This window comes from Bos javanicus, chromosome 5, assembly GCF_032452875.1.
Source record: "Bos javanicus breed banteng chromosome 5, ARS-OSU_banteng_1.0, whole genome shotgun sequence".
NCBI lineage: Eukaryota > Metazoa > Chordata > Mammalia > Artiodactyla > Bovidae > Bos > Bos javanicus.
Window position 1 is genome coordinate 27,106,398 of NC_083872.1, and position 18,009 is coordinate 27,124,406.

An 18,009-nucleotide genomic window follows, 5' to 3' on the forward strand; every position below is an offset into this window, starting at 1 on the left:
TATGAAGGTAGATTTGATGTTATCAAAATTTTAAAAAAATCACATTGATCACCATTATAGAAAAGGTAACAAACTTTATTGAGCACCTATGTGCTAGGGCACGACTAGGGCTATGAATTTTACAATCATCACATCTAATTCTGCCATTGAGTTATTATTATCTTCACTTTACAGGTAAGAAAGCTGAATTTAGGTAACTTGACCAAGGTCACTCTGTCAGGAAATAGCAGTTAGGATTGGACGTAGTAAGTCTGATTCTAAAGCCCAGGTCCTGTTTTCCTTTTTTTTTTTTTTTTGCATTTATGGCCATGATGCCTGAAAGAAAATACAAAATTCAGCAGTAAAAAATATTTTCTTTTAACACAGTATTTGAATATGGACTGAGAAAATGTGTACCAATACCTGTCAGCCAACCACTATAAAAAGATAGTACAGTTCAAACTATCACCACCAGAGGTCAGCAAACATAGGAGAAACTCAGGATACAGTGAGGGGTCAGAAAGGGCCTCCTGGAGTGACTCATATCCACAGTACATCTCCAGAATCTATGAAGCTGCAGGAACTGCAGACTGTGACTGGAGGGCTCAGAGTGTGTAGAGGGAACATCAGCGTGGAGATGGAAGGAGAGCGGTGTAGATCCCGTGCCGCAATCGAGAGACAAGAGTCCAGCTCCATCAGATTACTGCCCAGAAGAAACTGTGGAACTGGCTCTCATGAGAATTAGAGGAATTCTGGTTCCCTGTTTTCCTAGCCTTCTGTTCCGCTGGTGGCTACCTGGAAACCCTTTCTAGGGATGATCTGGCTTAGATGCAGGATGATTCTGGAGTCTGTCTTCCGAGGAGCTTACATGAGGGTATCAAAGCCCCAGTAGTGTGAAGCAGCAGCTAGAGGCATGACCAGGGCTTTGAGGCTGATGGATAGCTGCCCATCCCTCCTTGGGCTCTTCTAGGAGTCCAGGCAGGTGGAATGCTGCACTCAGTTACAACTATCTTCCTTTGCCAGATCTAAGTCTGGGACTGAGAAGTATCAATAACCTCAGATATGCAGATGACACCACCCTTATGGCAGAAAATGAAGAGGAACTAAAAAGCCTCTTGATGAAAGTGAAAGACAAGAGTGAAAAAGTTGGCTTAAAGCTCAACATTTCAGAAAACTAAGATCATGACATCTGGTCCCATCACTTCATGGCAAATAGATGGGAAAACAGTGGAACAGTGGCTGACTTTATTTTGGGGGGCTCCAAAATCACTGCAGATGGTGATTGCAGCCATGAAATTAAGACGCTTACTCCTTGGAAGGAAAGGAAGGACCAACCCAGACAGCATATTAAAAAGCAGAGACATTACTTTGCCAACAAAGGTCCATCTACTCAAGGCTATGGTTTTTCCAGTAGTCATGTATGGATGTGAGAGTTGGACTATAAAGAAGCTGAGCACCGAAGAATTGATGCTTTTGAACTCGTGTTGGTGAAGACTCCTGGGAGTCCCTAGGACTGCAAGGAGATCCAACCAGTCCATCCTAAAGGAGATCAGTCTTGGGTGTTCATTGGAAGGAATGATGCTAAAGCTGAAACTTCAATACTCTGGCCACCTGATGCGAAGAGCTGACGCATTGGAAAAGACCCCGATGCTGGGAAAGATGGAGGGCAGGAGGAGAAGGCGACAACAGAGGATGAGATGGCTGGATGGCATCACCAACTCAATGGACATGAGTTTGGGTAGGCTCCTGGAGTTGGTAATGGACAGGGAGGCCTGGCGTGCTGCAGTTCATGGGGTCACAAAGAGTCAGACACGACTGAGTGACTGAACTGAACTGAAGTCTGGGACTGAGGGGGGAATTGAAGGTAAAAGAGCTTCTTGCATCAGGAGTTATCAGAGGAGAGCAAGGTAAGGAGCAGGCAGGAAGGCAGTCTCCTCACCCACAGCCTTGGATAACTACTCTCAAGGCAAAAATATTGTCTCTCAATATAGAAACATTCCAGTCAGGTTTATGGGAACTCTACATGCTCTGGGCAGAGTTCAGAACTGAGATGAGGAGGAAAAGGGGTAAGGATCTGAGAGCTGGGGGATCAGGAAGGTCCTGAGAAAGAACTTCAGCAAAGGAAGGAAGGCTTCCTGGATTCCACATACACAAAGCTCTTCATTAGGATCCCCTGATTAAAGTCTGTAGTGGCCCAATAATTTATTTTTGACCCCAGTGATGACAAAGCTAAAGTGAGTTTATCCATTCAACTCAAAAAATATTAGATCCTAGTCTTAAAAAAGGTATTTCATTAAATGCTGAACCTACAAAATACATGTGATTCTTGCCCTCCAGGAACTCAGTCTAGAAAAGCAGGAGAAAATACCAATAAGCAACCGGAAAATTATGTCTAGCTAGAGGGTATGAACAAGGAGCTACACAAGCAGAAAGATCAAATAAGCTAAAACTGTGTTCAGGGTAGAGAAGACAAGGGAAGAAAGGTGTCCAAAGGTTTCACAGAGAAAGGAATATGTAAATTGTCTCAAGGTAATCACACTGAAAACAAATAAAAGGAGGGTGATTATTGTAGCCAAGGAACAGCAAGAACAAAGGCAGCAAGAATACAGGTATAAACCACAAAGAGCGTGTTGAGGCCAGGCCATGGGGGAGGGGCAGAGACTGAGCAGGAGAAAAGGGTATGAGACGCGAAGCTGAAAATCACAACTAGAGATAAACTGGGACCAGACTGGAAAGGTTGTACTTTTCCTAAAAGCAAAGGATTTTAAGCAGGGGTCTGGTGGCAACGTGAAAGATGGACGACTGAGGCTCAGGGAGATCAGTTACAAGACCTAAGCAGTAGCCAGGGTGAGTGCGAGGACAGTGGAAATAAAGAGGGAGGGAATTCCCTGGTGGTCCAGTGGTTAGAACTCCAAGCTTTCACTGCTATGGGCCTGGGTTCAATCCCTCATTGGGAAACTAAGATCCTCCAAGCCCAGAGGCCAAAAAACCAAACCCAAAAGAAGGGGGAAAATGGAGATACACTCTGTTAGTAATATTGACAGGATTAGTAATCAAATGAATGTTGATAGATGAAAGAGAATTAAAAGATGATTCTGAAATTTCAAGTATACATGATCAAGAGTATTAATGGCAAGTGAGGTAAGGAACACAAAGGATTATTTTTCTTCCTTACATGTTGAGTGAGTTATCTGTGGGACATTCAGATGAAAATATCTACTAAGCAGGCTGCCAGGTTGAGAAAAAAGTGAGGGATTTTAATTTAGGTGTCACCAACATGTATGTAATAGCTAAAGAGAAGAGAGAATGCAACTTGTTCAGGGGTGAGAGAGTAATGAAAGGACCCAGGATGGGGAATGCCAGTTATTCCAGGGACAGAGGAAGAAGTGGCTATGAAGGAGACTAAAACATATAAAGGCTGAAGGAAAACCAGAAGTGCCTCAGTTTCACACTTCATGGGAAGAAAGGACTGAGACACACACTGCTGGAAAGAGGTCGAAGAGGCTACGGGCTGAAAGGCCATTGGAGCAGGCAACCAGGGTGCTGGTACTGATGAGCGACTTGGTAAACGATGGCCAGACAGGTGGCTAAGAGAAAAATTAAACTCTCACTCACTTTGGAAATGCAAAGAATTAGGTTAGCAGCTTGAAGCAGCAGCAGAGGCTTTTCAAAATGGGAGAGGTGGGCAGAAAGGCAGATTTTAACATGGTTGAAAAGTCAAAAGTGTTAGTTGTTCAGTCGTGTCCAACTCTTTGGGACCCCATGGACCGTAGCCCATCAGGCTCCTCCGTCCATGGAATGCTCTGGACAAGAAAACTGGAGTGGGTGGCCATTCCCTGCTCCAGGGGATCTTCCCAACCCACGGACTGAACCCGGGTCTCCCACATTGCAGACTCCTTACCTTCTGAGCCACCATGATAGGCTGACGGAAGGTCTCTCCAGGAGAGACTTAAAAGGAGAAAATACTATTGAAACAAAGAACAAAAAGAAGTCAAAGAAAATGAGGTTGAGAGCCCTAGTGGCAGGCTTGGCCCTGCAAACGAAAAACACTTCTCTCCTTAGGAGAAGGGGGCAAACTGGTATTGGCGAACACGCAGACGTGAGAAGAGAGGGAAGTTTGAGGAAATCTGATGGGAAATTGGAGGGAAGTTTGAAGAACTTTGATGCTTCTGTTTTCTCTGTAAAATAAGAAGCAAATTATCTGCTGAAAAATGGGGTCAAGACTGGGAAACTTGCAGTTCTACATTACTATGCCAGACTATTAAGTATTTGATAGCAGGGCCTGGACTTCTTTTATCCTCAACCTAGCACATAGTAAGGGCTCGATAAATGTTTGCTGACTGAATAGCTGACAGAACTATTTAAAGGGCCACATAAGACTCCTAAGGCCAAAAAACATACAGCCCCTCCTCATAAAAACCCCTCCAGTAAAGCCAAACATTAAAATGTTGTATTTCAAATAGCTACATAAGAAAATCAAATGACTGAGTGCTTTGATGAAGTGGACACAAGGGGTCAAATGAGCAAAAATAATCAAGAATGCTGGTAGTTACAGTATAAACCATCAATCAAGGATTCTTAGATAGGTACGAAGGCAAGTAAAAGCACAGGCTGACAGGAAATGGGAAAGGCTGTTAGCGTTAACTTCAATTTCAGTTTCAAGGGGCCATAATCCAGATTCAGTCATTTTAGACACAGGTTGGTATTAACTGAATGCAAAATATGTTGGAGCTAGATCTTGGCTTCGAACTACCATTCTCCAATAAAAAGAACAAAGGTTCCCTGGAGAAATGGCCAATCTAGGGCTGGGGCAGGGAAAATACAGTATGAGCCTGAAGCATCTTATGTATCAAAAAGTGCTCAAGAAAAAAAAAAGAGGATGTAGACATATCAAAGGGACACAGACGTCAAAAGCACTTCCAATGTTCAAAGCTGGGACAACGTGAGCAACAAAAATATTGTATAATTGGATTATAACCACCCACTTAAATATACATGAGTACTTGCTAGTTTAAATTAATAAAAAAGAGGCAGTTTCTTCACAGAAGCTTACTTTCCACCAACCCCATTAAGGGTGGGCTAGACTCACTTCCCGGAGAAGGCAATGGCACCCCACTCCAGTATTCTTGCCTGGAAAATCCCATGGACGGAGTAGCCTTGTGGGCTGCAGTCCATGGGGTCACTAAGAGTCAGACACGACTCAGCGACTTCACTTTCACTTTCATCCACTGGAGAAAGAAGTGGCAACCCACTCCAGGGTTCTTGCCTGGAGAATCCCAGGGACGGGGGAGCCTGGTGGGCTGCCGTCTATGGGGTTGCACAGAGTCGGACATGACTGAAGCGACTTAGCAGCAGCAGCAGACTCACTTCCAAAGAATAGGGAAAGAGAAAGTGAAGAAACCAGGCAAATACTACCTTAACCAGGTGATAAAGGTTTTACCATCCATGTCACATGGCTATCACACACCCCTTGATAGGATGTGATGAGGGCATTTCACCTATGTAGTACTTTTTTCTCCCCCCAAAACCTGTAAGCTCAGTCTAACAATGAGAAAAAAAAAATCAGACAAATTCAGATTGGGGGATACTCTACAGAACATGGCCAGTACTCTCAAAGACTGTCAAAGTCACCAATAAGACTAAGAAACTGTCAGTCACAGAGGAGACTAGGGAAACACACCAACTAAATGCAATGTGGTATCCTGCCACAGATCCTGGAACAGAAAAAGGACATCAACGGATAAAGCCCACAAAGCCTAGGATTCAGCTAATGTAATGTACCAATGTCAGTTTCTTAATTTGGAGAATATATCCTGATAATGTTAACAACGGAGAAAGTTGGGAAAGGGGAATATAGAAACCCTCTGCACTATCTTTGCAACTTTCCTTTGAATTTAAAAATATTTCAAAAAAGAAGCTAATTTAGAAAAAAAAGTTCAAACTGTCCCTGTTCCTCTGGATCTGCTGCATTTCTGTGTAGTCCTGGCACACTGATCTGGTCATGAATTGTTTACCTGGGAGTTAAGTGTAGGACACTGCACTGATTAACATGTATTAACAGTGTAGCTAGAAAACTTCATTTTGGGTTTAGTATATGAAGTTATAACCATATTCTCCCCAATCCCAACCCTCTCAACACACCAGAGACATGGCTTTTTATTAAAAAACTTTTTTTTTTAATTGGTTTACAAAGGAGCTACAGACTACATTGAACTAATCTTTGTACAAAAAGGCAAAAAAAAAAAAAAAAAAAAAAAGCCCCCAAACACCCAGAGACAAAAGGCAGGGGAAAGACAAGAAAGTAACAAGAAAGTAAGATACAAAAGAGCAGGAAGAAACTAAGACAAGAGATTAGCATCATACATACACAAGATCAAGGGGAAAAAAGAGCAAGAAAGATGAGAGAGCATTTAAAAGTATTTCCCCACAGCCCAGGTGATAATCGGATTGAAACCAACAACAAACACAGCATGAGATTATTAAGAAGTTTAAAAAGGCAACAGTGGTATGGAGACTGGTTATTGCCAGTGTTAAGAGAGAGAAATAAACTTGTTTTAGGCACCAGAGACCGGAGCACTGCCCCTTCCTCCCAGAGGAGGACAGACTCTGGAAGAGGAAGCAGGCCCTAGGGCAGCTGCCATTGGTATGTGTAGAAGGAGTCTCCTCAGACCAATCTCAGCACATTTTCCCCAACTTTCCCCAAAATCTTTGCACCTTAGATTCCAAGTGAGAGCTATGGGATGCCAATGGGAGAAAGGGGTGATCAGAAATATGAAGACTTGCCCTTGTGCACACTGTTTAAGAGCAGCTGCTAGCAAAGTGGGGGGCTGGGTAGAGAATCCCATTCCTCTGTGGAGAAGGCACAGTGTAATTCCTGAAGGCGAGGAAGAGAAAACACACACCCCAGGAGAGGTATCAACAAAGTCCTCACCACCCACGGCAGCCTCACTTGAGACCTATTTATGGTTTTTTTTTTTGGATATTAAAGGGAATTGAGGGACAGATCATGCCTCTTCTTGTTCAGCAGGGACAAGGCAGGCTGTGGTTGTGATAATGAGGAAGGGAGAAAATGGGACAAAATACTCATTTCCCTCAAATGAACATTGTGGAGGCAATCTTTCTGGGTTTGGGGAAATCAAACTGGAGAAGACCTAGGAGGTGAATGAAACCAGGGACTCCCATTTTTTTCCCCCCTTTCCCATACTTCGATCTAAGGCAAGTGAGCTAAATTGGCAAGAGGGAGTAGGAATTTAAGCTTAAGGCTGCTTAATGTCCTCCTGGGAGCTGGTGTTTAGGGAAGACAGACAAAGAAAAGAAACAGGTCAACCTCAAAGCTGGTCTCCTCATCCTCCTAGATGAGGTCTGTACCCCAGGAGTAGAGCCAAGAGAGGCACTGCAGAGCACACAGGCTCCTAAACAAAAGTAATAACCTACCCATAGTTTATCAGCAGTTTTCAAAAGCAATGTTTTCCGGGGTTGGAGAAGTGCCATATCCTCCTCCCTTTCCCCAAAGCTACTGCTGCCACCTTTCATCCTTGCATAATAAGTTACTGGCTCTCTTCTAAGGGAGATGAAACTCTGAGATTTCACATTCCTCCTCCCAACTCCAAGAGGGTACTTGAATAGGGGGAAGGAGAGCTATGCAAAGGGCCCCTCACTTGAGGCAGCTAGACTATCCTCATTTTCCTTGGTACCTGGATCAGAACTCCTTTGATCTGATCCCAAGGTCCAAAAGGCATCAGGGTACTTACAACTGAATGAAAACTTTAGCACCAGAGCTCCCCAAAAGCGTAACAGGGGCCTGATTAATACCCCCAGAAGAACCCCTCAAAAAGTGTATAAATTTATTGCATCCTAGCAAAGATCTGCAGCTTCCAGTATTCACACAATGTGAAGATATTAACAATACAAAATATATTCTGAAAGTCAAACATCTGCAGTTCATAGTGCTTTCTCAGATTTGTTAAAAAAAAAAAATACAATGCTTAGTTTCCTATATAGGATATACAAAAGCAAAAATATATATATGTATATAGTAGAAATAAATCAATCAGCCATAGTAATTTACAGCCTTTGTCTCTAACCCTCCCCCAGTCATAATCTTTACCCAACACTTCAGTCTATACATTCTGGGATCAAGAGTTCTATTCTGAATTCTGAAAAATATCTGTTACACTGCATTCTACATGGCACCCATAAACAGGGTGCCCGCTGGGAAGTCCCTGAAGGAAGACGATGTGGGTTGTTACTGCTCTGGGTAAAAAGTGAGACAATCAAATGATAAGCAGATATATGTGAACAGGCAACCTGAAAGGATAAGGGAATAATATTATCACTTCTCTGGGCACCCCCAACCCCACAAGGTTTGGTCATTAGAAAGTTACATAAAAGAGCAACTTGTGAAAAAAAAAAAAAATAGAATCAATATGCCTGTCAGTTACACTAATTTCTTCTGGCAAAAAGTTCAGGGGAAGGGACTTTCAGCAATAAGCTCCTGACTCAAGGAATGTGGGTTAACGTGCTGTGGAAAAGACTGACTGACTTACTGCTGCTGGGAGATAAAAGCAGTAGCGGCTTTCATTTTAGGGCCAAACAAGATACTGAATCTTGAGCTTCCTTGGTGAGAAGGAACTAGGACAAGTGGAAAGAACTGGATATAAATTTGCTTGTGCTAAGAGCTGGGGGTAAACCAGCATTCCATCCCAGAGAAAACCATCATCAAATAACCTAAAAGTGTATAAGCTTCAGCATCATTAAGCTAGATTACATCTAGTAATTTCATTCTGGGGAAGATTCCATTCCTTGAAATGTTCTATCAAAACACTGCACACTCCAGTGAGTTATCTTGCCCCTTTCCTCCAGAAGATGCCTATGTACATGATTACAGATATAAAATAACATGTTCAGAGTTCTGCCTTTGAGTGGGAACAAAGAGTGTGATAAATGGCTGGGCAGATAACTTTTACTTCAGTATTAATGCAATTTGATAAGGGGAAAGCTCCTTGCAATAGCTTCTGTGTCAAAAACACTATTAAGTCTGCAGACAAAGGACCAAATGGAGTGAGCTTTTGTTTAAAATATTAACAGTTATTGTATTTCAGGTTAAACAACAACACAAACTTACCCAAACCCTAATTTGGATAGATTTTATATAAAATATATAGTAGAATCATGGCATCATCTATTTATAGTCAAGGTAAACAAAATTATGAGAGGAATTAGGACTCTACTATAGATCTGGATGTTGGTTTCACTTTCAAACACAAAAATAGTTTCTTCTTTTAAAAGTGCAGTAGAATATCCCCCATTCATAATTGTAACTAGTTTAGCAAAAGCAAAGCAATGACCTCAGGAACATACCCAGGTTTTAAGATAGATTTCTAGGTAATGGGCCTGAAAGGCATTTTGATCTGAATTTGATTTATTTTCCAACAATTTCAAATATAATTTCTCATCTGTGTGTAGATATATACAAGCACGAACACACATTCACACACGGTCATACACAAACACTTCACTTTCTATCAGATTAGGGTAATTTTTTATTGCAGGTCTCTTATAGTATTGGCTAACAGAAAACCTATCCCCAATCTAACAGATTACACACATACACACAGCCATTTCCACACTTCCTCACAGTGAAAAGCTCTCTGACGAGATACCAGAAAGTCAAGAGAGACAATGTTTTAATGGCTGGGCCTTGAGGACAACTCTGGTTGCATTTAAATCTCAGTGCCAAATGCACTAAGAGTTCCCTGCCGCTGTAATTTTTGGATCAGTCTCTTCAGGAATCAGGCCATGGAGAAAAGCAGGATGGTTTTCCCTGGTCTCCCCTATAAGCCACAGTGGTAAGACAAGATTTCTTTTTGTTCTGGGCTATCATTCCCATGATCATGAGCACTTCCTTTCCCCTCAGGAGCCACCCTACAAAGAGTTAAGGGGAAAGATCAAAGAACCACTGCCTTGCCACTGATCCATGCTCTGGAGTTCTGCAGAATAGAAATCCAGAACAGAGTCACTGGCTGATGCTCTGTAATAACATAATGGGAAAGCAACTACTGGAGATGTTCAAAAGAGGAAGTGTATTTCCTTTCAGAACGTGAACTCAGAAGCCCACACATCAAAGCTTAGAGCTACCTTGGAAGAAGTTGCACAAAGGTCCAAACACTCCAACTCCTGAACTGAACTACTTGAGTCACTTCCACTTCTGAGCACATCATTTTCCTACTGAAAGCTCCTACCTATTATTTGACCATCTTTTCACAGTTTGGACAAACTGATCCCAGACTATAACTTTCAAAGGGTCTCTTGTACAATTCCATAGAAAGACTTCTGATTCCTGATGCTTAGAGCAGCCAATGAAGAGAGAGGTGCTTTTGACTCTCCAGCACCAAAAGGGTGCCTGCGTCAGTAGTATTTTGAACACTCTCTTCACAGCTACCTCAAGCATTCGCCTGAGCTTCAAGGCTTCTCCATTCTGCTGCTGGGACTAAGGACTTTATTAAAAAATGACAGAAGTGCCTCATCCAGGGACCACTACCAAAAACAAAATATGAAGTGATCAGGCGAGAGAAGGGGAGACAGAAAGGGTTGAGTCAGGGAAAGAGTGCAAGAAGCTGATCCCAAATTAAAAGACAAAATTAAGAAAGGAAAACATTATGTATGTATATATAAACTAAAAGCAGAGCATATAAATGCTTAATCTGGTGGGAAGCCAAGACAACATCTATTAGAAATCTTGATGTGTCACAACAAGGCTCAGCCATAAGGAAATAAGGCAATATAAAAAAAATGACCAAGGTATTTTGGTCACAGAATGGTCTCCTTCCTCCTCCCAGCCAACCCCTGCAAATGCATCTCTATATATCTTTTATATATATATATATAATATAGAATCTGTTTTTGTTAAAAAGTATTTCAATGATCATATATATTTATCAAGGCATGATGGCTTTAGGAAAGGGGGGGATCCATCATGGGGGAGCTGAGAAGGGAAATGCAGGAAGGGGGAGGCTGGGGTAAGAAGTGTTAAGAAACTGTTTGGGGTCAAACAAATGCTCATCAAAGGTGGCACCAAAGGTGGTACCAACAGAATTTTCACTATGTTTCCCACTTTAAGAAGGTACTGATGATACAGGTGGGTGCCAGGACCCCATCTCTTCTTTTGTATCCCACCCCCAATTCTTCCCACCACCATGCATTTTTAATGCCTCATGGCTCACTCTCCCACACGTCTCTTGGACCCATGCTACCTTGCATCCCAGGGTTGATGGGTATGGCCCATATGTCTCTGGCCCCAGGTGCCTGATCTCAGAAGCCATTGCCACTGATATTAATGGACTGCAGATCTGCCACCTGCATGACATTGATGCCACTGTTGGCAAGACGGGCAATACCCTCCGGACAAATGGCCTCCATGGCTACCATGTTGGTGGTAATAAGGGCTGAAGGGGTGGCAGTACCACTGCCTTCTGAACCTGCCCCACTGTCCAGGGGCAAAGTGCCCACACTCAGGGCTACACCCGGGCCTCCCTTCTTATTCTGGTGGGTCTTGATATGCTTTGACAGGTGGTCACTCCTCATGAAGCGCTTGGGACACTCAGGGCAGGCAAATTTCTTCTCACCTAGGTAAAGGAAGAGTAAGAAGATGAGAAAATCACATCTTAGGAAGTAGGGGTACCTTGTTCAGGTCATTCCCTTCAAACCATACACGGCAGAATAAGGCTCATCTTAAAAGGTGATTAAAAACAAGAAAATTCTGGTGATTATCTTTTGTCTTTTGGGGTGGGGGGGGCAGTAAAGATTAGAGAGTACTCAGAAAGGAAGAAGTGTAGCAGAAAAGTAAGATAGGACCTTCAGAATCCTTATTTCTTAAGGGTTTTCAGATTAACTCCAATGCCATTTATGATCCATACATTCAATTTCAAACATAAGTTGCTCAGAAATTTTAGTTACTTCCGAGGTATATTTTGTCTTTTCGTTCTGGTCCATTACTACCTCTCCCTTCCCAAGCTCCCGCTCACCTGTGTGTGTGCGTTTGTGCCTCTGTAACTCATCTGAACGTGTGAAGCGTTTCCCACAGAATGACCAGGTACACATGAAAGGCCTCTCGCCTGTATGCCAGCGCAAGTGTGCCCGTAGGTGTGAGGTCTTGCCATATACTTTGCCACAGCCTTGCATGTGACAAATGTGCTGTTTCTTCTTGCCAGGATCCCCAGAGCCCCTGGAAGTGAAAACACAATTATTCTTTGTTCATTTTAGAGACAAAAATTAGAGTCATAAAATATCCATAGTAATTACTGGACCCACTCAAAACTAATCCAAGTTTTTATTAAAAAAAAAAAAACAAGGAATCTGCCTGTCAACTTAGGAGACGTAGGTTCAATACCTGTTCCGGGAAGATCCCACATGCCATGGAGCAACTAAGTCTGTGCCACAACTACTGAACCTGTGCTCTAGAGCCCAGGAGTCGCAACTATTGAAGTCTGCGGGCCCTACAGCCCGTGCTCTGCAACGAGAAGCCACTGCAATGAGAAGCCGGTGCACCACAACAAAGAGTAGCCCCCAATCACGACAAAAAAAAGCCCACAGAGCAACAAAGACCTAGTGTAGCTATAAATAAATAAACATCAAAATGTGCAGATATGTGAAGCTTACAAAAAGAAAAAAGACTTCTCAAGACACACACGCACACAAATGCCTTCATTTTATTTTTTTTAATTTGTTTATGGCATGCAGCATCTTAGTCCCTGGATCAGGGACCAAACTTGTGCCCTCTGCAGTGAACGTGCAGAGTCTTAACTACAGGACCACCAGGGAATTCCCAAAAGCCTTCACTTTTAGTATCAACAGCTAAATCTTTATAGTCAGTTCCGATGTGTGATGTCATTTTCAAGGTGACCTATGAAATCTATGAGGCATTTTCCTGTATTTTTCTGGACGTTAAGTCTCAATACACGCATTTTCCATGGGAGCCACTGTGAATATGGTGATGTGGTGATATTTTTGACTGGGAACTTATTAGTGAACAAAGGGTCTCTCCATTAAGCATTTGGTGGAGAACTTTAAAACATAATATTTTACAACTACAAAGCTTTCCTTTCTCCAAAATAAAGGTCAAGAGCCAAAAGGTAAAGATTAAAAGCTGAAAAGATAAAGTACTATGAGAGACATCAGTGGAAGAAGATGGGATGGAAAAAAGTTAAAAGAGGGGAAATAAGGACCGTTAACTAATTCAAGGTATGTTAAAAAAAAAAAAAATTCCCTATATGGAGCAAATCCTAAGCTCTTCTCAGGAAATCAGTTCTGAAATGTTTTGCCAAACCAATTTGTACCATGTGTGATCCATTAGTGGGCACTATGGAGATTTCCAAAAGAGATTTGCCTTGGGTTTTAACAGCACACATTAGCAGAGGAGCAGGAAAAAAAAAAAACAGAAATGAAATCACACTTAGGTGGAAATCATAGAATTTCCTTCAAAAACTTAAATCACTTGAAGCTTTTTGAGAGGGAAACTCTACTGTACTCAAGAGCTTTTTTTCCCCTTTTAATTAATTTTTTGGGGATGCTATGCAGCATGTAGGATCTTAGTTCCCCGACCAGGGATCGAACCCATGCTCCCTACAATGTAAGTGTGGAACCTTAACCACTGGACCACTTGGGAAGTCCATGTACTCAAGTGTTTTTGATTCAGGTTTTTCCCATAATGTAGGGTAACCTACAAAGAATTCAAATTGTTTTTTTGTTTTGGTACATTTCTTATTTTTGTGCTTATTTTTTTCTTAAGTTCTTTTAAAAAAAATTTTAATTTATTTACTTTGGCTGTGCTGGCTCTTCATTGCTATGTGGAGGTTCTCTAGCTGCAATGAGTTTTTTTTATTGCAGGGCATGGGGCTCAAGGGCACAGGCTCAACAGCTGTGGCACCCGAGCTTAGTTGCTCTGCAGCATGTGGGATCTGCCCAGATCAAGAATTGAACCTGTGTCTCCTGCATTGGCAGGCAGATCCTTTACCACTGAGCCACCAGGGAAACTCTGTGCATATTATTATTATTATTTTAGTATTTATTTATTTATTCAGCTGTGTCAGGTCTTAGCTGCAGCATGTAGGATCTTTCATTGTGACCCATGGACTCTCTAGTTGTAGCGTGTAAGCACAGTTGCTCGGCAGCACATGGGACCTAAATTACCTGACCAGGAATCAAGCCGAGTCCCCTGCGCTGCAAGGCAGATTCTTAACCACTGGATCGCCAGGGAAGTCCCCTGTGCTTATTTTTAATGGGGCAAAACTTTAACAGACTTTTTTCAAAGGTAATTAAAAACCTATATGACTTTCTAGTCTCTTTCAAAGTCAGTGACTTGAAGAAAAAGGAAATAACCTGGAACTCTTCAGAGATAATATTGTATAGGCAGTACACTAATGCGAAAATCTATCAGAAGTCTGTTTTGTAGAAGATATTAGATTATTTGATTGAAGAATTTTCTACCCAGAATAAGTAGTTTTATCTATTTTGAGGGAAAAAAAAAAGAAACTCATGATTTTCACACAGTCACTGTAAAATAATCATTACAGTAGGTATGTTTCCATTTCTTTGCCAGGCTGTTTTATAAGATATCTTGTTAAAACCATCTCACCAATAGAATTTTTTTAAAGAATAAAAACAAACAAACAAACATCTCAAAACAGACATAAAGTAACAATCATTTGACCATTTGGCTCCATCTGACTTCCTTGTCTCTAACAGAAAGCAGGCATCTCTGAAGGTCCAAGGTCTAAGAGTTGATGAAAAGGACCAGAGTTGGAACCAAGACCATATGTGACCTAACCAAATGCACTGTACTATCTCTGATCCCTGTGTAACCCTGCCAAGTCTTAAAGTTAAAACAAAACAAACAAAAAACCCCACTTATTTTTACCTCCTAATCGACTAATTTTTCATCCTTACATTCTTAAAGAGACCGGCTGAATCAACTTACCTTCCTTCACTGTCTTTACAGTAGGGGCAGGTGCATGCTTCCCGCCGGGTCCTCCGACCAGCTTGGGGTTGGGGATCTGGGCTGTTCTCTCCTTCTTCTCCACCTGTTGGGTCATCATGTATTCCATCACCACCAGCCCCATGGAGGCCAAGCTGAGCTCCATGATCACCTGAAATTAAGAGAGTACAAGGGTCAAGGTGGGAAGGTCATCACAGCCACAGTGACCCTTGACTTTTACAGCACCATTTCTTCAAAACTTTGAAGTCACCTTCACTGATATTGCCTGTACTTGAAATCTCAAAAATCAGCACTACAGAGACAAAGAAACAATAAGTATATGAAAACATGCTCATTCTCAAATTTTAAAACACAATTCTATTTGACTTTTATGATTGTTTTAACCTACGAGGTTAAAAAGTTAAAACTCTAACAAGGCACAGCATCGGCAAAGATACAGGGCTTCCCAGATGGCTCAGTGGCAGGTGGTGAAAATTAGTGCAACCTTTAGTATTTTTTTTTTTTTGTGGGGGGGGGGGGGTGCACCTGAGCTGTGTAGCTTGTGGGATCTTAGTTTCCCAACCAGGGACTGAACTTGTGCCCTTGGCAGTGAAAGTGCAGAGTCCTAAGCACTGGACTGCCAGGGAACTCCCTGTATGACCTTTTTGAAGGCCAATTTGGCAATATCATTAAAAATTTAAGTGCACATCTTCAAAGAAATTTCACTTTCAATCACAATGTCCTATGGATATATTCATGAGAACATAAACATAAGTGACAGTAAAGTTTTCTGTAGCCTTGTAACAAAAAACTGGGAAAAAATCAAAAGGTACACCACTGCTGAACTAGTTAAGTAAATTACAATAAACTTATGTGGACTACTATATATGCATTAAAAAGAATGAGATAAAGTTACATACTGTTATAGAAAGAGGTTACAACAAATCTCTTACTCATTCCCAGAGCTAATGTCTTATGCAACCAACAAAATGGAAGTGACTAAAAATAAGACTTTATGGGACTCTAAACTAGAAACTATTCAAAACCAGAAAGGGGAAATTTCCTGAAATGAGCAAAAAATTGTTCTGAATATTCAGCAGGAAACAGTACATGCATATTATAAATTTTGATACACAGAGAAAAACCAAAGAGCTGAGATCAAAGTTAATTCTTTTTTTTTTGGCCATGTGGAGCAGCATGTGGGATCTTAGTTCCCTAGCCAGGGATCAAACCCAAGCCCCCTGCAGCGGAAATACAGAGTCTTAACCACTACGAAGAAAGTTAATTCTTCGTAGCTAGCTATATACATGCCAGAAGGTTTTGGTTTGGGATTAGATGCTTTTCAGAATGCACACACAAAAAAGAAAACACCATACATACATTCTGTTACTTGATGTCATTTCCTTTGAAAGATAAATTTGTCTTAAATCCACTATAATTTCTCTCCTGGTAAAATTAAAATAGATAAATTCTACAAAGTTCCAGGACAGTGTTTTTCAAGCTTTTCAAACTTGCAACATACAATAAAAATATATATATTTGACAATGTAATCTAGTACATATATATATAATTGAAAGAGTTTCACAAAAGTGTCTATCCTTATGCTAAGCAGTGTGTTCTGAAATTTTCTAGACTCTATTTTTTTTTTTCCCTTAATGCTGGTCATGACCCAGTATATTGATTTTATGAGTTACTAATGGGTCTCATTTGTCATTTTCAAACACTGTTCTAGGCCAATAGACAGAAGCAATGGTTTAAAGGAATAGCTAACATTCTTCTCCAGCTTTCAAATCTACTATCAATAAGCATTCACCTATGAAAGCATTTTGCAAATAAGTTAAAAACTCTATATCCATACTTAAGATTCTAATAAATGGAGAGTGTTGAACTGCCCTGCTTCATCTATTTTATAAAGAAGGAAACTAAATAAATGGGGTAGAAACTAAATAAATAAACATCTAGAAACCCAGGCTCTTGACTTCTGTACCTCATTTCAACTCTGTTCTGCCGATCAGCATAATCTGAGTCACGCGCCTCATGAGCGGCCCTCCCTGTGCTCTGTTTCTCACTCTAGCACTTCCAGCACAGCCTATCATAGCAAAATAAATGTAATTTGACAATTTTGAGATTTCCATGATACTGGCAGAATGAAAACTGGGAAGTACTGGAGCACAAGTTAAGAACCAGTTTAGAAATATGACAGACCCTAGAAATGAGTCCCTGCACTACGATTAGCTTTTTTGGTAACGATTAAATAACTTCTCTAGTTATCAATTTCCCCATCAGTAAAACTGGGATGAAACATGACAGATCTCATAAAGTTACTGTGAAACACAAATATGGAAGTCGCTGAGCACAGTACAGGAAACACTGAGCTGCCACACAGCAGACATTCAGTACACACGTCAAATACTGCTAGGGAAATACCTTGTGGAAAAATGTAGGGAGAAATCATAGAACAAGACACGCCGATATTTTCATTCTGCTTAAAAATTATGTGCGGCCAAGTGGAAACTCCCCCTAGTGGGGATGGAGAATTTATCCTTTAAAATAAGCCCTAACAGCTCAGCAGATAAGGTAGGATGCTAGTTAGTACTACCAATAGTTACCTACCAAAAATTACTTCAGAAGAGAAAATTATAAAACTAGTGATCCGATTATCTATAATAGGTCTTTAGAGACGATAAAATCGTGGTGCATATAAGCAAATCATCTTCTTTGATCTATTTTTCAAGCTAAACTAACTCCATTAAAATTTGAGAAGCAACTTATCAATCCTCAAAGTTCTCCCTTGCCCCAATCAACTCAAAAGAAGCAAACCTGTCTCCATTTTATTGAAACATAAGAATAATATACTTAGATATCAGAACTACTAAAACTAAATCTCTAACCCTCTTTCAATTCTTACAAAATGGACAGTCAAAAATTAATATCCTCCTGGACCCCCACAATGATTTCAAATTTTTTCAAACTAAGAAAACTGAGAATGGGGTTAGACAGAATGAACAATTTTTAATTTCATTTAACAAAAAGAAGGGATAAAATGTCAACAGAGTAT

At 41.0% G+C, this 18,009-nt stretch overlaps 1 protein-coding gene across 2 annotated transcripts in view; it reads right to left on the reverse strand.

Annotated features, from left to right (window-relative positions):
• Positions 1-54: 54 nt before the first annotated feature.
• Positions 55-18,009, reverse strand: part of SP1 (Sp1 transcription factor) — a 44,477-nt gene continuing 26,522 nt past the window's right edge. For both annotated transcript variants that reach the window (XM_061415921.1, XM_061415922.1), the window contains exons 4-6: positions 14,954-15,122; positions 12,003-12,202; positions 55-11,603 (exon numbers count right to left, since the gene is read on the reverse strand). In XM_061415921.1, the coding sequence (XP_061271905.1) occupies positions 11,290-11,603; positions 12,003-12,202; positions 14,954-15,122 (683 nt within the window). In that variant the 3' untranslated portion in view covers positions 55-11,289. The remainder of the gene's footprint in view (positions 11,604-12,002; positions 12,203-14,953; positions 15,123-18,009) is intronic.